Source organism: Channa argus, chromosome 11, assembly GCF_033026475.1.
Source record: "Channa argus isolate prfri chromosome 11, Channa argus male v1.0, whole genome shotgun sequence".
NCBI classification, from domain to species: domain Eukaryota; kingdom Metazoa; phylum Chordata; class Actinopteri; order Anabantiformes; family Channidae; genus Channa; species Channa argus.
The window spans coordinates 5,083,585-5,109,289 of record NC_090207.1 but is presented as its reverse complement, the minus strand read 5'-3'; the positions used below and the strand labels follow the sequence as shown (position 1 = coordinate 5,109,289).

Sequence of the window (25,705 nt, the reverse complement as noted above, 5' to 3'; positions counted from 1 at the left end):
AAAACAATCGCTTCAAAGAATAACTTCAGCAGAATAAGCTGGAACAGCACAGGAAGAAGATGAAGTGTGTGAGGAGACACTGTGTACGGGATTTATGATGAGAGACGGAGAACCCTCCCCTGCACACCTCTCTTCCTCCCTCGACTCTTTCATGAGGCCGACTCTCTGCCAAGTTCCACTGGCAGGTTTCCTCTGAGCTTCCCCACCACACGCACGCCCGCATGCGCACGCACACACTTTTTCATAGCACAATTCACTTGTATAATTCTGGTTATGTAATGGTGGGTGAAGGGCCACCCTAGGTTGTGTGCTGAGGCAGAAACTGGAATGGAATAGGGGTAGTTACCTGTTGGGGGGAGATGAGGTGAAGAAGAGGAAGAGAAGAACCACAGAGGAGAGAGATTCAAGCTTTACAGAAAGGTTGACTTGGAGAACTTGTGATGGTTGCGGCCTAAAACAATAGCTTTTTTTTTTTTTTTTAAATTGTGATGTTTTTGTGATGTATTTCATCAGATTTTCCAGCAGGGATAGTGACACAATCGGTCTTAGAGTCTTTAATTTATCAGCTTGTGTGTACCGGCTGGTTATGTACTGTACATGATGTACCGTACGGAGGCACATTCGGGGATTAGTGTACGTGGAACCAGGCCTTGTCTTTGTCTTATGCGAAATTCATTACATCGGCCCGAATTTGTCTCTGTCTCTCTTTAGTGTAGGTTTCCCAAAAAACTCTCTAACAGCTGGAACATGCTCTCTGCAGAGGATCATGTGTGAGCTCCTCTGCAGGTCGGTGTGTGCCGTCCGCCACAGTCGGTCTTTGTTCTCACACAAGCTGCGGCCTCATTTCTGAAGTTCCTCTCCGACACTGTAGTCGACGCTGTGGACCAGTCTGCAGAAGCACACGGAAGAAAAGCGTTTAAGCAGTCGTTACTTTTCTTTGTCAAAACTTTACCACTTCCAGTATGTAAATGTAAACATATTCAGTTCTATGTGCTTAATATTATTATATTGTTTTACTCTTTATAAATATGTTGATTAGCTTATTTGTGCACTTTAGAAGGAGGCGGAGTGGTGAGGTGGAATCTCTCTGACCAATGAGCCAAAAACAAGGAGGCCTGCTATTGATTTCATTTAAATCACTTAACTGTCCAATCAGATAATAACTAAACCCGGTTATGAATCAGACTAAGCGCTTCGTTCAGTGTCAACCAAATGGTACTTAATTTAAGAAACAATCAAATTGACTCCCAGATGTGGTGGGTTGTCACCCCAGCCGGTCAAGATGGCCACCTGCCCTGAGCTTGGTTCTGCTGGATGTTTCTTCCATTGAAGGGAGTTTTTGTTTTTTTTTCCCCCTCCCTCCACCATTACCTAAGGCCTTGCTTAAGGGAGATTTGTTTTCTCTGTGTGCAGCACCTGTATAGATTTGACACTAGTATGTAAAGTGCCTTGAGATGACTGATGTGAAATTGACATTATATGAATAAAGTTGAATTGAAATGAATTGAATTGTGGCAAACAGGAGGTTTAATGTTCAAGCCAGTGGCTCACATTCGTTTCATTCACAGTGAATGCAAGGACTGCTGGTAAAGGTGTCCGGCCTTTGGCTTTAGGCACAAAAACTTTTATTATTCATTCATGCTGTTGTGTCTTTACAGTTAATTGAAACATGATGATCGCCGCTCTAATAGCAGAGTTTGAAGGTTTCTCTGTAGTGACATTGTATCGTGTGCCCCAGAGGTTTGTAGGTGTTGATGTTTTTCTGCCCTCTAGGGGCCAAAGGTTTAGTGATGCAGCTTTAAGTTTAAGATGGTTATCTCAATATCTCATGTGACACTTTTTGTTGAATAGATGGATCTGAGGTCTGAAGTCTGACAAAGATGTACTAGACAAACAGGTCTGTACTCGTTTTCTGACCTCTTATCTGCAGTTGAATATAAATGGTAGTGACTGGGTTCAGGAAGTACTTCAAGTGATTTGTCTCTCCTGTGTGTTTATGTTGGGCAAACTGTCCGTTTATAAGGAGGCAGTCAAATGGAGAGGAGCTCAAGGAGGCTTTCTTTATCCTCTGTCCTCCCCCAGTTAACACACAAGTGGAATTTTATGTGCTTGGTAAACATTTTTAGAAGTGGTGCCTCTGATTTCCCCGAGCTCCTGTAAAATGCCCCAGCCGGCGGTTTAATATTAATTTGAAAGCTGTTAAAGTGAAATATGGGAGGCCTTAGAAGTTCAGGAAACGTGGGGAGAGACATTGAACAGTGACTTGTTCAAAAGTCCAAGGACCACACAGTCAGCAGAGCGTGTTTTAGGTATTTTAAAGTCTTTGTAACCCGCAAGTCATGAGTGAAATTTCATGGCCAAGGGTCAAAACTTTTAAATTTAAGTGGGAAAAGGATTAAACCCCAAAAAGGTTACGTGAGTTCACATTGTGCCCTTGTAAATGGTTCAGGATAATGCCTGTGGGAACAGGAAACTCCTTATTTTGCAGATAGCAGATCCACCGTAGCTAGTGTCAAACCAGTTGATTGCATGGCATTCGGCCAATACGATTACGTCGTGCAACACGTTATGACAGGTCAACAGTCTGCGAGTTAAGTGTTAACATCAACCCGTAGGAGATCAAGAAGCTGGTGAGTAATGTACTTGATGAAGAGATGAAATCATTAAATCTTGCTGTAATGAAAGTGCCAAGAAAAAAGCAAAAGCATGTGCAAACGTACAGTATGTACAGGAGAACAGATAAGGAAGTAATGCTTCAAACATAGTTTTCCTTTTTTGTTCTTCCCTCAAGGCTGCACAGGCTTCCAATCAGATGACGCATAGCCACGTTGAAAACTTTGATTTTTATTTTAGTGAAATGTAAATAATACCTTGGCACACACACACACACACACACACGGCTGCTCTGAGGCAGAGTGAAGATGGAGATAAAAAGGGACGACCACATATAAGAAAGTCCATGGGAGAAAAGTATGCCTTTATCTTTTAATAAACCGTAAAGCCAGGAGGCAACATGAAATTACAGCATAATAGCAGAGGAGAGTCTTCTGAAGACTTAATTGCCTTAATTATAGCAGTGCACTAACAGAGAGGGAGAGCGAGAGCAGGAAAGGAAAGCATGAAGAGGAGGACGGAGGAGAAGGCAGGGGAGTAGAGCAGAAGACTGTGATAGAGGAAGAGTGTGTGAGCCAGATTATTGGCAGGTGTATTCCAGGTGTGTGTCTCTTTGCATGTGAGCAGATAACCGTCTATCTTACATGCATCTTTATAAATCCCTGCACATGTTCACTCGTGCATTGTTTTGTAACGGTGGGTGGTGATGCGTTGATGTGAGAATCCTCAGTCCACGCGGATGATGGAGTCAGCGCTTCGCCTAGAAGTCTCTTTCCAGACGAGTGAACATTTCTCTCCCTCAGATCTTACAAGCTGGCAGGCTTACTAAGAGATGCTAAACATAGCTTTCATTTTCCTCTGCGTCTAGACTAGATTCTCTGTACTCTCTGCTGTGGCTTTTCTTTTTTTTTTCTTTTTTTTTTTCCGTTCACCCGAGGAAGATTGGACCCCAATTCTGATGCCTCCAGGCCAGTGGGAAGTTTGTTTAGCCGGCAGTGTTGTGAAGCAGCATTGAAACTGCCCCCCGGTGCACAAGTTCAGAAGATTTTTGATCATCAAGCAAACATTGGGGACCAGAAGTTTCAGTTTTGAGATAAAAAGTAGCAGAGCACCTTTTGTAGGATTTCAAGCGGAGACTGTTCCTCATTACTTGCCTTGTACATATGTTGAATTTTCCTCAAACATTGTGCCTCACTGTTAAAAGAATACTGTGTAGGGTTCAGATCTTTCTTTGCTGAAAAACGAGCCACGTTTAAATATTCCTACCAACAGGTGGGGAGACTGGTAATAATGTCTGAACGTTGAAGGGGGCACTGCCGGTCAGTGATTTGATTCCTGGTTCCAAGTATCACTGGCAAGACAAATCTCCCAAGTAGTAGCATGTTGAATGTATCAGCTGCCTACAACTGTTTCCCCCACGTACATGAACAAAAACTCAGTGATTAACCATTCATTCTTCCCATTGATTCCCATTTTTTTTTATCTTCTTTTTGTAGGGTCCAGCCATCCTTAACGGTACAGATAAATTTGAAGCGTCATCAAGTGATTAATGGGAGAACGAGGTTAAAAGAGAGAGACGTTTCGAATTGTTTATTATCTGTAAAATAAGCTCAGTTCCTTCATCAGAACAAAGCTCCTGTGAGTTGTGCACTTCAACACTGACATTCTCTCAGATCACAGAACCATCCGATCCCATTCACATTGCTAGTTGGATCCACATGACCTGTCCCGATACCCATGGGGGTCTAAATTGGACCTGACCCAGTTTAACTGAGCAGAATTTGGACCCAAACCTACTTGCGTTACGGGTTGGGTCTGGGCTTGGCCATGGGGCTCATGAAGGCCTCCAGAAACAGGTGCTGTGCAGTCGGAATGACACCAGATTTTGCAGATCTGTTCCCTCTCTCAAAGGCAACAGGTGCTCGTGTTGATTCCAGTGAAAACACGACTACAGAGTCGTTTACTGCTACACTTCAATATGTAAAGAAACGATCAAACTTTTTCAACTTTAACAGAACAGTGGTCTCTGCTGCTTTCTCGGTTAAAAAAAAGACATGCGGAAACCAAATTTCAGCATTGTTGTCTGTTATTTGGCAGTGGAAAAATGTCAGAAAACATCTGGCCAGTCGGAGCAGGGAATGTAAATGACAAGCTCGACACAAGACTCCACGAGAGGGTAAATACTTCCAGTTACTTAGAGTACGTATGAACAATCAGGAGTTGAGTGAGGGAATGTCTTTGATCTGCAACTGCAAATACCACCCGTCTGAAAAGTAAGTGAACCATGGTGTCACAAGCCAAAATGGTTGGAAAAGTTTAAAATGCTCAAATTTATCGCTTTATCGTGTTTTTCTTAGACTGTAACTAGCAACGGATATGAATGTGAAATACGTAGTGGGGTTAAAAAGTAAGGATGTCCTGTATCGGGAATCAGGCCTGATCCTGCCTTTATGTACTTGTACAGTTTTAGGATTTTCATATTTCTGCAGTATATTTAAAAAATGTTCAATATTTGTGAAAACAACAATGGTTATATACAGTTACTACAACATTACCTGAAGTTCACTTTGTTCGTCTTATTCCTTTTCTTTTTGTTCTTTCCTCTGGGCATGTTGCTCCGTTTACGAAACCCCTGTCACTGCTATTTCTGTTTTTGCCCCCCCCCCCCCCCCCAAAAAATAAAAGTTTTAGAATTTATTTATTTTTTTGTCCTTTTTAGCTTTAGTAACATTTATAGTGCATAAAGCTCAAATCTTTGTCACCTGCTAATCTGTTGTTTGCAAGCTGATGGATGAAAAACATTTGAGTTTTCTCAGCAATTTCAGTTGGGGCCTTATTGCATCATCCATCCCCTTGAAGTATTGAATTTCTAAAATGATAGCATCTGCATGTCTTTACTCATAAACCTAGAAGATCGCAATATCAGCTTTCATTAACTTCACCCTGAAAGCCTAAACGAACGCACCTCCTTCACTTCACGTGCAATCTCAGTGAAATTTGAAGAAGTGAAAGCGTACATTTCCATTGCGTGGGGCAACTTTTTGAAAGGTTTGCAGCAGACGACTGAACGCTGTGTCAAATTGCTTTTGCAGCATCTTCTTACACAGGAGCCCTGCCGCATTGTATATGCAGTGTGAATTAGTGAAGCGTTTAGTTGACAAAAAAACAATTGTTGCAAAGTAAGGTGTCCGAGGCTGTAGTTTTTCATCAGGGTTCAGAAAGGGATGTGTCATGTTTTTAAGAGATCCAGTTTGCCTCTGGGTGCATTTTTGTTGTCAGGCACGTCCCTGCACTGCAGCACAGGCCTGCCCGAGTGGAGATTCTTTAGGAGGGAGATCTCTTTCTTCTCAAAGCGTCTTACCAAGAGCTATTAATTATTAACTGGGAGAGCTAACATCAAAGGAGCAGACTTGTGCTGAATTAATGGGGGCTGGAGCCTGGCAGCGTGGAGCTGGGGAGAGAACTGGGTGAGAGGGAAAAGCTGAGCGAGATTTCGCTCTGCTCGCGTTTGAACCTTCCGAGTACAAATGTGAAAAAAGACGTGAAAAGAGCAATGTTTATGTAAAAGAGGCAAGACGAAAGAAATGGTTTGTATTTTTGTGTGTTTTTTTTTTTTTTTATTTTGTGTTTTTTTTCTTTCCCCCCCATCTCTGTTTTTAATGTTTGGTTGCTTGATAAGGCTTTCATTCACTGCTGGGAGAGATCAAATCAGTTTGCAGGGTGAATTAGTCCTTAATGAGCTATGAAAGCCAAATTCATAAACAGCTTGTCTTTGGATGAAGCCAGAAGGAAATCTAATCGAGACATAACTCACAAAGTTTTTACATTCTCCTGAAGCCGACTCACTGTGGTGGCACATGTGCCTTCCTTATATCAAAAACCTTTTGTCACTTCGGTTTTATTTTCTTCCTGCTCTAACTTGTCCGCACAGCAGTAATCGCCACCAAAAGTTCAGTAGCTGCATTGAAGGAGAACCAGGCTGATCCAAAATCCAATCAATTCCGTATGAAGTGACATTAACTGAATGCAGATGTCACAGGTTCTCGCTCTTACTTTGGAGGAAAGAAAGAAGGCTTTAAAAATGAAGGTTCCTATGTGTTTTGAGTGGAAATGCTGGTAAAGTTTAATCCCAACTTACTTCACCGACACATTCTACAGTACTTCTAGGACAGTTATATTTAATCATTAACCTCTACAGATTCATAACACACACAGGAAGCAGAGGAAATAATACGAGCCCCCTTCTGATACAGATCAGTAGTTTATTCTAATAAATGCCACCTGAATTGGCAGAAAACTGCAAAAAGATTTAAAAATGACAACAAACTGATTTTTTAAATAAGTTTTTAATAAATTTTAATAAGGAGTTAAAATCAACAGTTTATTTAAGGAATGTCCAAATGGTTTCAGTGTTTGTATGAGGATTATGGTAAATAAATGCATCATTTACATTTAACTAAAAGCCATTTTTTCAACCTGGCCATGAGTCTTCTGATTGGAAGCCTGTGCAGCCCTGAGGGGAAAAAGATGCTTTAATAAAGTGCACAAAGGGTTTGAAGACTTGTTAGACAGCCCACAGTGACATGAGCAAATGAAGGGATACGTCTTTAAAGAATGACGTTCATCCCTCCAGCAGAATAGAAGAGATGTGGACAAACTGTGACAGGCTTCTTTTTTTTTTTTTTTTTTAACATTTACCCGTCTGTAAGTACTGTATGTACTTACTGATTTGGTCACGTCCAGATGCCTTCCTGTTTAGATAAAGATGCAGAAACATGCCCAACATCCGACTTTTGAGTGTCGTCAACACGATGTTGAGCAACAACTCTACACTAACCCCCCCCCCCCCCCCCCCCCCCCCCCCCCGTCCGCCCCATCTCCTCTTGCTGTCCTCTGCAAGTGGCTGCAGACTGAAGCGGTGACACTCGGCAGCCACTCAGCAGCAGAGAGTCACAGCGCTGTACATTGTCACTTTGATCTTCACCCCCTCCCTCTTTCCTGCAGTTATGAAGAGCTCTGGCACGAACCCAAGGGCACTTGATAATACCAGGATATGATCCCAGCCGCGTTCTTTTAGATCATGTTGTGCAGACATCAAACCGTTGTCTAAATAGGGCACTGTGAATCAAGCAGTGTGAGAATGGGTTGTAGGGGAAGGCAGGAGCTAAGATAAAGGAACTTTTTTTTCTGACAATGGGAAGCCAATTTGGATTCTGTGAGGAGATACTTGGGGTTCTGCGGATCCAAGCATTTTCTTTATCTTTTGCCTTTAGCAGGCGTCTTCAAAAGGCCTCTGTGCTTCTGACTTTCTCTCAGATAAAAGCAGCTCACATTTTTAGCAGTTTGAAATCCCTGATAACTTTATTCAGCTTTACTTCGTGTGCGCTGCAGAACTCAATTCAGATTCAGCTGTGTGTCACGCCGAGTTGCATCACATTGAGCTGCGCATACATAAGATTTTCAAATTAGAATGAAACGGCTTAAGTGTCTGTTGAAATATTACCTTAAAATGACCACATGTGCACCCAAGCAAATGTTATCAATGGCTTGTTTACTCTCTGTACTTTCTGATTTGCTCATTCCACGATCTGTGTGAGGTTACTCGGGCAGAGAACTCCCTCCAGTGGCCTGATTTTTATTTTTTTTTATGTAAAACTGCTCTTGGGAAGGTGACTTGACAACCTGATTATACTGAAAGTTTCCTGGCTTTTTCTGTTCATCGATGGTGATGACGACTCAACGATCTTTCTCTTGTGTTTGCAGGCAAAGAGAGCAGTGCAGAGAGGTGCCACGGCCGTCATCTTTGACGTGTCAGAGAATCCGGATGCCATCGACCAGGTTTGTACACACCTAACATTACTCAGGCGTTCAGATTCTCACCAGCACTGGAACAGTCTGATCTGCCTCGGTCTGTCTTTGAAAGATGCTCTGCTTTTCACTTCTGAATTCTGAATAAGCTCGGCAGCATGCCCTGCCCTTCTAACTGCCAGTGTGTGTGTGTGTGTGTGTGTGTGTGCTCTGTTTGTACAAACAATGATCTTTCTATCTTTAGTCGGGTTCAAAAGCATGTGGATCAGGCTTGCTCATTCAATCATTCTGGGCCTTTGAGCTCCCTAACTTGTGTTTGGAGGAGAACGCAGAACTCCGAGAGCAGTGAAAATGGATATCCAGCTTCAGCTTTCACTAGACCATGACCAAACTTTGTTGAGCCCATAATTGCACAGGTAGCACACATTACCTCATCCCCTGAGACTATGGATCTGTCTTCACGAGCATATATGCAGGTGCACACACGGGCTACAATAAGAACAAAGTTTATTTCTTGTCGCACACACCCAGACACTTGCATTCCTCCCTCTTTCAGTCCTCCCAACTCCTGTGCCTTTGCTCTTAAGAAGGTCCTCCCCCGAGCACCTTTGTCGCAAGAATTCTCCTGTGGTATTCATCCTCGCCAAGCCAGGCCTGGACTTGCAGGTTTTTTTTTCTTCTTCGTCTTCTTCTCCCTCGTCGCCTCTTCTTCTCTGCCGCTGGGTCGTAAAGCGCGTAGCTGTGAGATAAAAGGGATTGCACGGAGACCACATGAAAGGCAGCGCTGGGCGGCTGTGTTAAATTCCCCCAAGAGGCTTTTCCAGTCAGAGCGGCCGGATCAGCAGAGACAGGACCCACAAGGCTGAGGGGCCGGGAGGGAGGAGCTTAGGGAGAATTAAAGTCCCAGGGCCAAAGTTAGGAGAGAAGCTAATGCAATTGACCTCTTTGTTTTTCGAGATGCCAGATGCTTCTTGTGGCTGAAACAATTTGGGGCTTTGTTGTGGGGAAAAGGTTTAGTTTGTGATTAACTTTCTTTCCCATTTTACGGTTGCATTTATAGATACATATTTTATTGCTGTATTGTTTGTCAAAGGCCAAGCTAACGTCTCAGCGGAGTCGTTTCTCAAAGCAGCAAACCAGAATCGAGAGCAAGATCAAAACTTTTCAACGTCTATACTTTTAAACCAGAACATACAGTATTTCACTGGGGAATATGACGACAGCAGAAGAAATAGAAATGTGAATATCCTCGGCATTTCCCTTGGGCTTTTCAAATTACAGATTCCAACCAGCAGACGAGAGGGGAGGAGGAGGAGTAAAGGAGCATGTCAACTGACTTATAAGCCAGAACATACTATTTCATTGACTATTTCCTCCTGCTCCCTCAGGCAAACTATCGCTACAGTTTCCGTGTCCTGAGCCTATAGCTTATTTGCAGTTTGTAATAAAAACTTTATGCCTCTGGCTTTTTTTTTTTTTTTTTAAATGCAAACAGTTCACATGCATAATTGCTGTAGCTCCCCAACTTTACGTCTCCTTAAAATTAAGCATTCAACGTAACCTGTGTATAGCATTGGCTATGAGCGGTGATATTAGGACGGTTAGCAATCTGAGTATAACAAAAATGTTTTAGACACTTAACGTCTGGCTAGAAATCTTAAGTCTTCCGGCTGAAACCCATCAGTGTCCACCATAGTTTACAGTATTAAATGATTTTTATTATACTCAGGACTCAAAGCACCTTTTTTTTTTTTGCATTTTTTTTAGGGCCCTTGATGTAAAATATGGCCTTTTTATTTATTTATTTTACAGAATTTTAGCACTTTACAAGCATTAAGAGATAATACTAATACACAAATTGTTTTTTCCCCCGGAATGCAAAAACACAATTAAATGTTAATGTTTTAGCTACAATCAGAGCTACATATAACGTTTTATTGTTTTTTTTTGGTAGAGATATGCTTTAATGTGGAGATTTGCCGTCAAAGTCTCCCGTGACACAGATTCACAGACCTGCAGCTGTTGGGAGAAATTCAGATTTTTCATCTTGAACTTGAAAAACCAACTGGTCCTACATTTCCCAAAATGCCACAGATGATGTTATAGATTATTTTACACAGGTGGTTTTCTCCTGATAATTCAACAGAATGTAAGTATCATTCAAATCTGTTGAATGATACTTTACATGTACTGCTATGTTTGTTTTTGTGGGGCAGCTGTGGATCAGGAGATTGAGCAGCAATCCATTAGTCAGGGGGTTGGTGGTTCAATCCCCAGTAGCTTCTGTGCATATTTAAAAGTGTCCTTGGTCAAGACCCCAATTTGCTCCCGTGGGTTGGGCTTGTGCCTGGCAAAACTCCTCTGCCATTGTGTGTGTGAGTGTGTGTGTGTGTGTGAGTGAGAGATAGAATATTGGAATTTGCTTTGAGTACCAATCAGCTACAGACCATTTACCATTAATGCATTAGTAAATCTGTGTTAGGTCTTTTTTTTTTTTTTTTAATTCTCTCGCCTCTTTCTTCAGCTCAACCAGATTGCAGAGGATCCTCTGAAGCGGCCGGTGGTGTACGTGAAGGGCAATGATGCTGTTAAGTTAATGAACATTGTCAACAAGCAGAAGGTGGCTCGTGCTCGGATACAACACAGACCACCAAGGGTAAGAGCTTGTGCCAAAAAAAAAAACCCACCACAACTCCCAAAGCACTGTGTAGTTCATGTACGTGTGTGTGTGAGAGAGACCAATCTAATACACATGAGAGGAAGATGTGAACATGTTTGTGAGGCCCACGCTACAAAATGGTGCTGGGAAGTTTTTAGATATGAAGACAAACCAAAATTCCAGCTGTGAAATTCGACCCTTTTCTCTTTCTTCTCTGCTCTCCATTGCCCCGAGGCAGAGGACTTTTTCACAGCGCTGCGAGAGATTAATATCAGCCATTCAAAGAGCTGTTTGTTTGCTTAGAATATTTGATAAAAAAGACCAACACACTTTGAGGTCAAATAACTTGACATAATCAAAGCCCGAGAGAAAGGATTTTCTGACAAAGTTCAGCAACTTGATGTTTGTTGGTGTTTTTAAAATCTGTCAATTTATGCTACAACTAGTCTTTCATTTTTTATTAATACTTTATGGGAAATGTAAAAAGCTGAAGCGGAGGTTGATGTATTCGAATTTCTTGTGTCATCTGCTAAATAATATATTCAAACTGTAAACATAAAACGGAGGAAAAACAGTAAAAGTTACATATGAGTAACGTGATCTATGTACTGCGCTCGAAAAATAATTAAAACCTGTCAAAACAATTTTTAAATTTTACATTTTAACTGACAGAGCCTTTCAGCTTTTCTCAGAATGGTCTAATTTGTGTACACATGCTTAGGTTATTTGATGATTTTGAGATGGAAACGATGAACCATGTGTCCTCTGTAGAAAGCAGGTGTGAAGGTCGCATTTTAAATTTTACATGCATAATATGGAAGGAATGCACACTGTGCCATAACCAAGTTCTCATGTGTGCCGACTAAAACGTAGAAATATCTTAAATTATGAGTGAGTAAAAAATGAAAAAATTGTCAGTTTTAAGGCAAAATAACCTCTGCAATGCCCCTTTCAAGCAGCTGCATGTGAAGATTTGACAAATTTGTGTTTCTCTCGAACCCCTTCTCCACAGCAGCCCACGGAATATTTTGACATGGGCATCTTCTTGGCTTTCTTTGTGGTTGTGTCGCTGGTTTGTCTCATTCTGCTCATCAAGATCAAACTCAAGCAAAGACGAAGCCAGGTTAGTAAACAAGACACTCATCATTAGTATCAACAGAAGTGTGGGAGACTGAGGCATTGGAGAAACTTTATTAATTTTCCCACTTTGAGCCACATAGGACCAAACTTCTGTGTGCCTCGTACACAAAAACACACCCAAATACACAGTCAGCGTAACTTCACAGAGAGTTGCAGGCATTGATTCAGGTGACGGTAGCTTTGCTGCGGATTGTGTGTTGACAAAAAGCTCTCAGTGGAGGCTCGCGTCGGCTGCATAAATCAGGATTAGAATTTAATTAATGCAGATGAGAGGTTGGCTGCCGGAGCCAAACACACAAAGATGTCTTGACAAACCAGAAAACAAGTAGAGACAAATATTAAGACAGGTGTAATCCTGTCTGACACCTGTGCATTGACTGTACATATTTTTCGCCGGCGTGTAATGGGTGTGTTTCGTAGCAGCTCAGACTTAATCATGACTTCCTGTAGTGGTTAATTAAGAGAAAAGCTTCCATCAGGGGCAGAATTGTCACATTCTTATACATCCTGAAATCTGAAATGTTAACAGCATCCAGAGTAAATCCTGTTCTATAGCACAGCATTACTATTTTCTATCCAAAGACCAAATTTCACTTGTTAAACAATCTTCACCCACACAAAACAGTTAATTAGATACTGAAAATACTGATTTCCCCATGTTTCATGTTGGTCAGCCCTGTGATGAGAAGGACTTTCTTGCCAACGTTCATTGCTTACTTGCTGACCAGGATCTCCACATTTCCTTAAGAAGTCCACAATTATCCAGTCATAAGGCAAAAACAAGGAAGAAACACCCTCCTCCGGAGGTCCCTGGTTCTGTTAAGACTGAGCATAAATAACTGCTTTTTACAAGCGCAATGCTCTAGCAAATGAGGCAGTGACTCCTATAAATCACAAAGGCTGGTACACATGACATGTCGACTTGAGACACATGTGAGTCATTAGGCTTAATCCCAATAAGTAGATCTTTATGTGTCTGTCACAGTTTTTAATAACTGGGAATTTTAAGGCAACAAGCAAATCAGAGATGAAAAGAGCAGAGAGTTGGAGCCAGGGGAGAATTGCTAATTCACCACTTAACCGTTGCCAAATGATGAGCTGTGTCAAAAGGTAACGTCTCAAATCGTGACAACATCAACCCTGTCACGTTAACACCAGCAAAGAGGAGCACGGTTCAAAAGTAAACACTTGCCAAAACGACAGCACTGACTCCTCATAGCTCTTCTCACAAATGACTTTTGTCATTTTATCGTTTTACTTTGGCTATAATGTTATGTTCTGCAGAGCTTTTCGAGTGTTAAAGTGCTAATCACGAGCAGATATTCTCACTGACTCTGCCCCACCTTCCTCCTCACAACAGAGCTCGATGAACAGAATGGCCATCCAGGCTCTGGAAAAGATGGAGACGCGAAAGTTCAAGGCCAAAGGAAAGGCACAGCGAGAGAGCTGCTGTGGAACCTCTGATTCACTGAGCAGCAGCTTCACTTCTGACTGCGCCATCTGTCTGGAAAAGTATATAGACGGGGAGGTAAGAAAAGCCACAAGGAACTGATCAGTTTCTGCTTTGCCTTCAAATGGAGAATTTCAGCTACAGTGAGAGATTTCATTATTGGCAAACTAGAACCACAGGAGGCAAGTTGAAAATTGGTGAAGTTGCAGAAGTATTGGTAGTTAATAACTGTGATAAAACGCTTTAAAGTGTTCTACATTGATTAATGAGGCCTTAGCTTGACAAAAAATGCTGTCAAAAACAATGCAGTGTAAACACCGACAAATCAACAGGAGATTTTGCAGTTTTATATGACATAAGTAGTGTTTTTGAGATCACTTTTTAATTCTACAAGCCAGAATAACTACAAACATAAAAATTGAGGTGAATTAAAAGTAAACTAGCTTAATGATTTATTTTCTAATTATTAGCAGCATAATCATCAGCTTGTTTGCGTTTTCATTCTATTTTACTCTCTTTACAATAAGAGCACATTACGTAATAAAAACTGTAATGATCCTTTTTCTTTTAATAAATCCAAATCATGGGAAAACTTCAATGAAAACGTGTAAAGGCCGTGACACAAACGCAACACCCACACAGACATACATGTAACATAAACCATGTTATTCTGATGCATCAAAAAATGCGGTTTGCAGTATCATAGGTGCGCATGTTGACCATGTGGAAACCAGGCCTCGCAACTCTGGCAGGGCCAGTGTGGTCTGTACTCGCTGAGCTTGTTTTCTTTCATTACATAGTCCGCAGACATGAAACATAATGCAGTGAGAGGGACAATAGAATGGAAGTTCCCTGATGTGTTCGGAGACCATAGTCCTGCGGTCTTCAGTGACATTCTTTCCGGCGCCTTTTTACATGTTCGGTTCATTCTTTCAAAACACCTGGGGAGATAACGGTGCCCAGAGTGCACTGGGCAGTGATTATGCTTCCTGTTTTCCCTATATGATCATTAATCCTTTATGGACTCATTGTCAAAATATGTGTCCCATTTCTTGGACTTGAGAGGGTTTACTGTAAAAGAATTGCACATCCTCACTGATGGATGCTGAAGGGACAAATGCCTGTGCCCAGGGGGGAAATTTTTTTTTTTTGTGGGTATGTGTTTCATCAGTAAGGAGGAGAAGAAGAAAACACAACAAAGCACGGCGCCAGGATTGCACAGAGGAAGTGGCGATATAAAAGACTGAATGGCATCAAAGCGGTTTTGGAGCAGTGAACCATGCAACAAAAGCTTTGGTGAAAAAGAACCCAAGGATGAGTCACATTAAGTCACAGAGTAAAGTATTTATGGCAGTGAAAGAGCTCTCCTTGGAGAAGAATATTATAATTCATATTCAGTGCTCCTCTTTTTGTGTCTTGAAATTCCTGCGTGCCAAGTCTCCATCTCAGTGCAATGTGTCGCATTCTTTTCATATCAATCCTCAAGTGTAAGCCTGTTTTGTTTTGTTCTAGAAAGCGGTGACAGTCAGCAACAGACGTATTTATGCCACGTTGTGACATCTACATAAGAGCTTTGTTTGTGGTGTGATGTCAAGTTGGCTCCTCAGATTAAAAAAAAATAAATAAAAAAATTAATCAAACAGTTATCAAAAAAAGTTACCATCGGGGCCTGGTGGGACAATGGGTAGAGCATCAGGTTGGGATGTAGAAGGCCGCAGGATTAAATCCCAAACCACCAGGTGTGGCCCACCCAACCATCAAAGGCTACCTTGGTGCTGGTCCCAAGCCCAGTTAAAATGGGAAGGTTGCAGCAGGAAGGGCATCCACCGTAAAACTGATGCCAAATCAACGCGTTCTGCTGGGGCGTCCCCTGAAAGCGACAAGCCAAAGCCGTTGCCGTTCAGCATCACCGCTGACAGTTCAGTGTGGCTTTGCTGCCACCTCCTGGGCACATGTTAACTCACCCCCTGAGGAAATAAACTATGTTGCAGTTTTTTATATTAGAAATTTAAGCATTAACTTTAATTTTCAAGTCAACATTGGATAACACACTTTAGCCCTGTAAGTGTTATTTATTCTGATGCAAGCTTCGACAATGTGTGCTTCGTAGTTGACTGTACGGTTCTGCAAATCTGACTTTTAAATTCTGTTGTATCTACCCATACAGGAGCTGCGGGTTATTCCCTGTGCTCACAGATTTCATAAGAAGTGTGTCGACCCCTGGCTGCTCCAGCATCACACCTGTCCCCACTGTAGACACAACATCATCGGTGAGCTGGTGCACAGCTTCTGACTAATTGGCTTTAGTCAATATGTCCTATTTGCTAAGGAAAATCCTGCCACATTCTAAAGATTTTCATAGTGTAACTAATTTCTAAATGTTATGATTTATTTTCCCAGAGCAAAAAAAGGGGAATCCAGGATCCGCATGCATGGACCCTGGCAATGCACTCCACAGCCGGCAGCGCGTAGTTTTGCCAGTTCATTATCCAGGCAGAGTGCACCGAGCCGGTCAGGTGACTGCCTACCCAACCAGAACCAGCATGGATCCTCACGGCAACCCCATTACTGTGCTAACTGTGGACCAGCACCCAGATCCTCAAGGTCTGTACTCACCCCAGGCGACGTCTGCCTTTCTCCGGAGCTACCACCCCACCCTCCATCTGGACCATTCACTCAACCCCCACCACTGTGGATTAGAGCACCGCGGACCCCCCGCCTACCCAACACAGCCACACCATGCTGCTTTTAAACGATCGAAGTTTCATAGTCGCAACTTTTCCCGTACAGCCTGCTTCTCACAGTATGAGACTATGTACCAACACTACTATTTTCAGGGGTTGACTTTCCCTCAACAGCCCGAGGGTGGCCAAGGGCCGGGGTTGACAGGCCAGCTTGGTGGCGGAGGGGCCCACAAGGGCCACCACAGCAGGGGGTTTCAGCAGGGGCTGTTATACCCCACAGTCGTACACATGGCCCCTGCCTCTTCTTCAAGGATAGGTGATACCGGTAGCACTTCTGGCCTGAGCTGTTACCACGGCCACCGCTCAGTGTGCAGTGGTTACCTTGCTGACTGTCCCGGTAGTGACAGCAGCAGCAGCAGCTCAGGTCAGTGCCACTGCTCCTCCAGTGACTCTATGTTAGACTGTACTGAGGTCAGCAACCAGGGGGTGTACGGCAGCTGCTCTACCTTTCGCAGCTCACTGAGCAGTGACTATGATCCTTTTGTCTACCGGAGTAAGAGTCCATGTAGGGGTTCTGCAGGGGAACCAGGGGCTGCAGCTCACACAGCTCCTGTGGAGGACTCCTCTTCCCCTGCACCCTCGGGACATGACTGCCTCCAGCTCCCTCCTGGAGCTTCGGGATATAACTCGGGGGACCACCTCTCCAACTGCAGTTTGGAGCCCAACTACAGCAGTCGCTCATCACTGGAACCCAGGGATAACAGCAACACTAGCACTACCTCAGCTGGGGCTCCAGAGGCTACTGGAGCAGACAGGGGAAAAGGGGCACAGGAGGAGTCGGGGGAGCTTGGAGCTGCAGCCTGCAACTGCTGCTTTGAGGTGCTTCCTTCCAATGTGGAGTGCAAGGGGCAGGACTTAGACCAAGCTGGGCCTCTTGCCTCAGGACGCTGTCACAGAGGGGTAGACTTTCAGAGCTCCACATCCAAGAACTATTTTGCTCCTGAGCATGTGTGCCCTTCCTCAGAGCAGGTGAGCTATGAAGGGTTGCCTTGCTGCTTCTACAAGGAAATGAAGGTCCACAGGCCCTCGGCAGGACGCTACACAGAGGACTATGCTGTTAATGTGCAATATGCACATGCAGACTCTGAGGCCTGCTCAGGACAGGGCTGCTGCGAACTCAACCAGAGAATACCCATAATTCCTGAGGACACAGATTGTGAATTGGGGACAGGTGCAGAGACCCAAAGCAGTTTACTGCCCATCAGTGTCACAGTGGAGGCAGAAGTGTGGACAGGGGAGCAACATGAACCTAGGGAAGGGTACTTCACCTCAGGACAGTTTAGGGGTCAGGAAGAGGAGACCCGGGCTTTGTTCCATCCTCAGCTTTCAGCTAGCCCCACTGCATTGGGAAGCACTGCTTCAAAAAACGAGGGAGGTCTGGGTATATGAACTAGAGCCCAGGGAGAAGGGACTCAATCAGAAGTATGTATTTGGTACCATATCTGTCAGTCAGTCAGTCATGAAACCTGCAGTTGCCTTGTTCTAACCTTGCTCTCTGAGTGCTGAATGTTATCACCCTAGATTGTGTGGAGTTCTACTGAAATGGCCTGTCCTCTCTCGATAAACAGCGTATCAAATTCATTCCCGTGGCCACAGCTGTAATACTAGCACCGAGACAAAGTGAAATTACAAATATGGACAGAGATTATTAACTGAAAATAAGAGGTAGGTTAGTCCTGGCATCTACTCCTAGATGGGCTGCAGTCATCAGGGTTTAGGCCCTGTTAGTGCAAAAGAATCTGCCAATTTATTTTTAGCAAAGATTAGAAGATTTAGCAAGATCAAGTTTTCTTTACAAAATGGCACACTCTTAATTCATAAGCATCTGCATCTACATGTATACATTTAGTATATGTGCGCACATAAACACTGACTGCCTATAAAGCTTCAACCACCAACTGTAGGTTGTACAAACATAGCTATACCAAAACAGAAAGACATGATTGTGTTTTTTGTTGTTGTTGTTGTTTTTTTTTTTTTAAATTGTTTCAAAAAGCAGGGAAATGGGTCTAATGTCTGTGACCCACACAGATTTCTCTGAGGAGAAAAAGCTATATATTACAGAAAAATGCATAAAAATGTGAATGCAAGGCTGACACTGGTCTCTATTCAATATAATACAGAATTTGTTTTATGCATTGCATTTCTGTACAGTTGTGGCCTACCTGTAAGAGATGTGCCAGAGCAACATGAAAGCCTTACATCGGTAAGCTGTTTGTAGCAATATGTAAAAGGGCACCGCACTCTGGTTTGGTTGAACCCCAGACCAAAGTGGCAGGGTCCTGGGGGTCAGTAGATTTCTTCAAAAGGAGAGTGTAGCACTCTGCCTGCTATTTGGAAGCCCTTAAAATTGTATTTTTCACTGTCACTTATCTAATTTCCTCAGTGAGGCATGCTCTAATTATTAACTACAGCCTTTCTAGCGTGCATCAAAAGGCCAAAGGAAAATAGCTGGAAAAGACTCATTTCATAAGGGTTCCTTATCGTACTGTGACTTTTTTTTTTTTCCTCTTCTAATCGATGCAGTTATACATACCACAGTGTATCCGTTCGAATCATATCGTGCTGTGCATACATACTCGCAATATCAGTGCTTGTCATTCATGCCTTTACGTTTGTCCTGCAGACTGTTTTTTTTTTTAAATACTGTTTCTATGAAATATACACATTCTCTACACAGAGGAAAACCATCTGAAATAACCCTATTTATAAGTTAACCCAGTGCTGTAATCAAGTAAGAATCTAATCTTGCCTTTTGCATAGAGATATGTACCTACTGCAAATATAACATTATGGGGTACTTGAGTCACTATTTAATTTGTTGTTGTTTCTAGCACTTAAGATTAAAATGTGTACAAAAATTAATGTTTTAATTTTTTTAAGAATATAATTATTTTCTGTCATTACCATTACAAATGTTTAAAAAAAAAAGGCTAGAAATCAATCTGTGTATATTTCTTTACCTGTATAGCAAACACATTTCATAAATGGAAATATGTTCTCTGAATATTTATTTACTAATATATTTATCTTTAAGCCATGTCTTATGTTCAGAGTGTATGGACGTTTGAATTATTTGGTTGCTTTTTATGTTGAGAAGAATCACTAACATGAGACTTTGTATATACATGGTAATTGCACACAAGACGATTAAATCTTCTGACCAAAAAACTGATTTTAAAAGTTTAGTACTATACGGTTTTGTAATTAAAGTGTACAAAGGTCTGTAAAAAATACAGTTTTATTCAAGTAAGTTGTGTTCTGCTGTCTTGCCCATTATTTGTATTCCTCTCAGAGGTTATTTCTAATTTTTCAAATCCTTTACATATAATTTAGGAATAATCCAATCAAATATTGAGATTAACCTCTGTTTTATTTACAATTTCTTTTCAAAACTAGCTTCATCCAAATTGTTGCACTCACTCAGCAGTCTTATCACACATGCTACACATACAAATTAAACTGCGTTCAGTCTGTTATTTGTACTGATAAAAATCAAGAATTGCTTTCATAATAGTTACTTGACAGAAAAACCATCTCCACTGACCTGATTTTCTGTCCCTGAAGCAGCATCTGCAGAGAGGAGCTCTGGGGCTTCATACACTGAATTTCATGTCTGAGAACTCTGAAGACAATTTGTAGAACAGGCACAAAAGCCTAAAAACAGTCTTTTTTTCCTTTTCGCTTTCCTTTTTATAGCAGGTGCAAAGAGTGCATCTCACAGCTTGAAACCGGAGTGAAGAGCTACCACACCACAAGTGAAGTTGTGGTACTGCACACAGTAGAAACCTGTTTCCTCAATCATGTGTTTGAACTCCTCCTGCAGAAGAAAAAGAACAAATGCTGCACTTACATTGGCATCAAATAATTAAAACTAGAAACTAGAAAAAAAGACAAATCTAATCAACTTTTAATCATCAATTTTATTGATTACATTTATTTTACAGACTAACTTTTTGCAAATTTGTATTCCTAAACAAATATATAAACATTTAGGTAATGCTTAAGATTACAGCTTGCGACAGTGAACTTACTGTGTACTGATTAGCAATAACAGCGTTACTCCACAGTACCTATGGATTCATATTTGTTGTTACTTGATAACAAACAAACTTAGTGGAATGATGAGGTAACAAGATGCGAATAAGAGAAATACCTACAGTTTAAGTATTTTGTGGTTACACTTTTATTTTAATTGTCTCAAAGAATGGAAAACCTTTATAAATCAGGTGAACTTTAGTATTCTGAACAACTTATTGACAAATAATTAAATATTACATGATAGGTGCAAAAGATGTGATGGGTTAAAAGTGTAGTTACACTCTTAGTATTCGCACCTATCATGTAAGATTTAATAAGTACCCCATAACTACATAATACTTACACTGTAGGTATTTTTCTTATTCTCATCTTGTTACCTTGTATTCCCCAAAGTTTGCTTATTGTTATTACTTGACCAGAAATATGTAAACGTAGGTACCGTGGAAGTACACCGTTGTTACTAAGCGTACACATTAAGTACTTGTAATCTAAAGCGTTACCAACATATATTATGATTAGCCACCCTTCATTACATAATGATTAAAATTAAAACAACTTCAAATTGGACTTACAAAATGGACCGAAAAATAATACATAAAAAAACAACATAAAAACCAAGATAAAATAATAAAAATAGTTGAAATTAGTTATGATCCTGGTGACAGGATGGTGATTTCAGTGCACAACATTCATGAATGTCAAAAAGTCTACACGTCCAACAAAGTGATACAGTGGAAAATGGTAAAATTATATCATTAGATTTTAAAGGGGAATACAAAATAATGTAAAATCATTGTAATACAAACAAAAAGGGGGAAAACAGAGAATAAGTTGTTCTCACCTGGTCAGGAAACCTGCGAATACTCTCCACCAGATACTGGTAAGACTTCCAGTCTCCAGCAATCACCTCTCCCAAAACTGGGATCATCTGGAAACTGTACGCATCATAAAGTCTGAAAAATGGAACAAAACACAAGTTACCAGTAGAGTTAAACAGAACGGGAGCCTGCTGTCCATCTCAAATACAGGCCACACCTAGCATACAGTTCATAGACATGTTCATGCCCCAGTTCATGTTGGTCAGGATTACTGTCTGGGCCTTGGACGGTGTTAACACATTGGGAGCCTATAAAGTACAGGGAACCATGTTCTTACAAGTCTGCACATCTGGATTAAAACTGCTCATCTCAAACAGGTGATTTCACTGATCAGTTTTTCTCCCCTCGGAAGATAATCAGTGGGTAGGGTGAAAACCTCCACAGCACATGCCTGGTCACCTCCTCTCTGTTTTACTATGCAGCCAGGTTACATTTAAAAGGGAATCAACTGAATTACCATATGGAGGAAAACCAGAAGAGGGCAGTGTGTACTAAACCAAACAAGGCAAAAGCTGGTTCAGGGCTGACAACACAAAAATACTGTATAAGAACATATGTGTTTTGAAAAAACATAACATACCAAAAAAAAAAAAAAAAAAAGGCTTCTGTTATAGGCTCTTCGATATATACGAGGTAATGGACGTAATAATAGAAACACTTGTCATTTTGAAAAAGCAGCACAAACTACAGCTTCCAAAATGCACATTTCTGTCAACACTTCCCTAAAAACACAAACTGAACACTGTGCTCCTACTTTCAGAAAGAAAAAAAAAAATATAAAATTGACGTGCATCTCATTACTCAGATAATCTCAATGCTTCCCATTTCTGTGTTTCCTATTCCATTATAGTGGTGAGACAATGGAACGTCTTGATATTCCTGATAATGTTCGTGGTGGACCTAAGTGTCACAGAGGAGAAAGACAAATCTCTACCCTTATGCCAACAAAGCTGAATAGTACAGTTTTTTGAATCTGAACAACCTTCACTGAAGGAGAATGTTTTTTGCAGGACCCCTATTCTATTCTATTAGATTTATTTTATTGTGGTGTACTTAATAAACTGGCATAAGAGTGAAAATATCTTCAAACTTGCATGTTTAGAATGCAGGATCTCTTTTCAGGCCAAAAGCTTTATTCAGGACTTAACACCCCTAAATCACCAAATACAACTGCAACTTCTCATAAAGTTTGAAAAAAGGTGAGTTGCAGAACACGGTGAAAATGAAATTTCTGTACTTTCGAAAATAAATAATATTAATAAATCTACACAGACCTTCTTGAGAAGATCAGGTTCACACACACACAGAGCGAGCACGGCTCCTCACCTCGCTAATACTGGATTTGTCACTTTGCTGAACTCTAAGCACATGAACCTGCCACCAGGCTTCAACACCCGCAGGGCTTCTTGAAGTGCCTAAAAAAGAACAAAGAAAAAAGCAATTTGGACAATTTTTGAAACACGATCTTAAGCTTGGAAAGCACTGAGAATTCTAACAAGTTTTGAGGAGCATACGCCAAAAAGAATTTTGGGCAGATTTATCTCATTTGGAATCTATAAAAGCAAAAATTTGTTGCAGCTATCAATATGATGAAGCATTAAATGACAAAGTGTGACTGTGAAATCTAGATGAGAATCTAACCTAAGGGGATAAAAGATGGCAAGATTCAGTTTTTTTGCATCAGTGCGTTGTGTTATTATCGATTCTGTTTTCTGAATTTCTAACGCGTACATTTAATCAGATACCTCTTGATCACAAATATTTAATCCTGTCATACTTGCTTATTGCACTTATTGCTGCATTCACACGGTATTTAGTCCGCTTTCTAATGAGAGACAGTTAATTTTCCCAAGTAGATTTTTCCTGAGCAACACACATTGCTCTGACATCTATATGCATAACCATCCGCTTTTTACAAGGGTGAACGTACAGAACAAGAGGCTACGGACTGTAGAAGAGTGAAGTGGCTGAATGAAAGAGATTGTTACAAGGAGAAGTCAGGAAGCAGCATCCCGTGTCTCTTTACAGTTAAAACCTGCGAGTTAAGGTTCCAAAATAAGCCCAGAGAAGACAAACCAGATTACGTATCTGTTGCATGTACCATGCAGATTTTGAGTGTAAGTATAGTATACCTTACTGAAATATAAGTACATGTAAATGCACTGAGTTTGTCTTACTTGGACCCCAATGTGTGTCTATTGGTCGGATCGGTTACCTGATCTATATGAGTGACGTTACGAATGCCAAATGCAATAGTGTAAATGTCAAACTGGTCATCATCGAAAGGCAGCTCCTCTGCATCCCCCACCACCCACGACAAACCTGAAACAAATCAACACACACACACAAACACACACACACAGTTTGCAAAGAGTTGTGGCAGTTTTGTAACAAAAGTTCTGTTTCACACTCCTCCAAAGGTTATTTGCTACTCTGGTCAGATCATGTGTGTTTTCACAGAAATCTCACTCTTGTACTTTATGCATCTGCCTTTATAGGCAGTGTCTGAAGCTGAATTTCTATAAAAACTTAATTTATATTAATTAAAAATGTACGCAGAGCATGCAGCTCCAGCTGAGTTCAGTAAACACACCTCCTTTCAGTGAAAACCATTAACATGTACTGTACACTAGTAAACTGGTTTCTCATATTCTCAGGAAGCTCAGAGACCTGGATAAGATGTTTACATGCCACAGTTTCCCAATGTCCTCAGCTTCCTGATTTTGTCTGTGGACGCCAAGTTTCATTCTTGCTACAGTATTTGCAGTGGGGAAAACCAAGTGTCTTCTGAGGACAGTTCGAGCAGCTGTACAGTCCAACACATACCTGCACTGATGCCCATGCTGTCAGCTTTCTGCTTGCCCACTTTCAGCATCTCCTTGTTGATGTCACAGACCACAGCCCTGGACTCCCGAGACCGGTGCTCGTTCTCTGTGGAGTAATTGTCGGAAATGTCCCGCCACGAAGGGGTCTGCATGAACTGTGCCGCTCGCCGCTTCTGCCGCTCTCGCTGGCAACGAACGTACTCCAAGAAGCGGAAGGAAATATCACCTGCAGGGGAAGTGGAGCATCACAAATTAAAATTGTGACACCAGTGAAGTAGTGGTGGTGCTGTGGGGTAATTTGATGTTTTATTGCTTCACCTGTTCCGCCAGCCACATCCAGGAGTTGTGCACCGGGCTGTGGTTGCATGATGTGCAGCAGCTTGTCCTTCCACAGCCGATGAATCCCCAGACTCATGGCATCGTTCATGACATCGTACTTCTGGGCCACATTCTCAAACACCTTATACACTGAAACAACGAAGATGAGCGAGAACATACACTTATCTGTGCATACTCAGGTTTTCAGGGACCAGTTATGCTTTTATGTTCTGGGTGTTTGGTTAAAACAATGTTTTTGCTTGATGTGAGAATTATGCCAACAAATGCAATGCTGTGTTTCGGCCGTCTGTCCAAACTTGTGGTCAAGTACAGTAGCTTTCCGTTTTGTTAAATTCACCAAATGGTTGAATCAACTTTCCACACTCCACCAGGACATTTCTAGAGGTCAAACAAATATTTTAACTAGTATGTAGACCTTTTAAAATGTGTCCTTGCTTTGTTTCAATTTGTCATTAGTAGGTTTCTGGACGCTCTTGTATTCTGCGTTACAGTTTGGCTTGTGTGTCCATTACTGTGAACAACAAATCGCACGTATGTTGACATGTAGTAAACACGTATAAGTTCGAAACCCTATTTATTGCAATATGTGCGCGTCCTGTTTTTTTGGTTTACAGCCTCCGTACAGAAAATTGGCGAATCTCTTCATCTCGTTTGCCAGTAAATACAAGCGCCGCTGATTACAGCATCAACGTGGAAAGTTAATTTAACTAGTGCGCGAGACACTTTCACACCAAACACACCAAACACACCAAACAACAGCAGGCGCAGATAGACGCACGGACTTTTCATTAGGATTTTAACCTTTGGATTTGTGTATGAAGTTTGCTACGTGGCCGCAGAGGCACGACGGGACGCGTTGGGGACCGTCACTCACCTCTCTTCGCCTTCTCCGCCTGCGACACCGTTTCGTAGCCAAAATGAGTCTTTCCGTCTTCAGCCGCCGCGTCGCTAAAGCAACGGCGGCAGCAGCAGCCGAACTGTCCCGAAACTCTGACGGCATTGACGCCAAATTGTCTGGGAGAAACACGGAACATCCTTCGACTCAATAGGCTCACGGACGCGGCCATGTTGGCTGAAGAACTGTTAACGCACCGCCGTGTCGTCATTTTCATGCGACGATGGATTTATTAATTTTCTTTTTTTAATGATTTTTAGTGTGCGGTTACTGAACATCATAAGAACACGTGAATGCATGTAAATGTGTTTTT

General features: G+C 41.7%; 2 protein-coding genes across 5 annotated transcripts in view; one reads left to right on the top strand and one right to left on the bottom strand.

Annotated features, from left to right (window-relative positions):
• znrf3 (zinc and ring finger 3) overlaps positions 1 to 19,667 on the top strand; it is a 63,883-nt gene extending 44,216 nt beyond the window's left edge. For 2 of the 3 annotated variants that reach the window (XM_067521152.1, XM_067521154.1), the window contains 6 exons: positions 8,377 to 8,451; positions 10,946 to 11,077; positions 12,093 to 12,203; positions 13,581 to 13,748; positions 15,838 to 15,940; positions 16,071 to 19,667. In XM_067521152.1, the coding sequence (XP_067377253.1) occupies positions 8,377 to 8,451; positions 10,946 to 11,077; positions 12,093 to 12,203; positions 13,581 to 13,748; positions 15,838 to 15,940; positions 16,071 to 17,803 (2,322 nt within the window). In that variant the 3' untranslated portion in view covers positions 17,804 to 19,667. The remainder of the gene's footprint in view (positions 1 to 8,376; positions 8,452 to 10,945; positions 11,078 to 12,092; positions 12,204 to 13,580; positions 13,749 to 15,837; positions 15,941 to 16,070) is intronic. The other variant, XM_067521153.1, reaches the window with a different exon arrangement.
• coq5 (coenzyme Q5, methyltransferase) lies at positions 796 to 25,705 on the bottom strand. 2 transcript variants are annotated; one of them, XR_010915548.1, is made up of 8 exons: positions 25,372 to 25,705; positions 24,477 to 24,626; positions 24,160 to 24,384; positions 23,549 to 23,655; positions 22,660 to 22,748; positions 21,297 to 21,408; positions 19,962 to 20,234; positions 796 to 889 (listed from the first exon to the last, which is right to left on the bottom strand). XR_010915548.1 is itself a non-coding variant. In XM_067521155.1 (7 exons), exons 1-7 carry the CDS (start codon positions 25,607 to 25,609, stop codon positions 20,133 to 20,135), a joined length of 1,023 nt encoding a protein of 340 aa, XP_067377256.1. In that variant the 5' UTR covers positions 25,610 to 25,705; the 3' UTR covers positions 19,638 to 20,132. The 2 variants fall into 2 exon arrangements, 1 of the variants encoding a protein (XP_067377256.1); XM_067521155.1 differs by lacking the exon at positions 796 to 889 and having other exon boundaries at positions 19,638 to 20,234.

What these genes read in the sequence shown, in the direction of transcription:
- coq5 (XM_067521155.1), bottom strand. Translation starts at nt 25,609, where the DNA reads ATGAAAATGACGACACGGCGGTGCGTTAACAGTTCTTCAGCCAACATG. An exon ending in GGATGTGGCTGGCGGAACAG is followed by an intron (nt 24,385 to 24,476) that starts GTGAAGCAATAA and finishes CTTCCCCTGCAG; the next exon opens with GTGATATTTCCTTCCGCTTC. An exon ending in TTCGCAGGTTTCCTGACCAG is followed by an intron (nt 20,235 to 21,296) that starts GTGAGAACAACT and finishes TTTCTTCTGCAG; the next exon opens with GAGGAGTTCAAACACATGAT.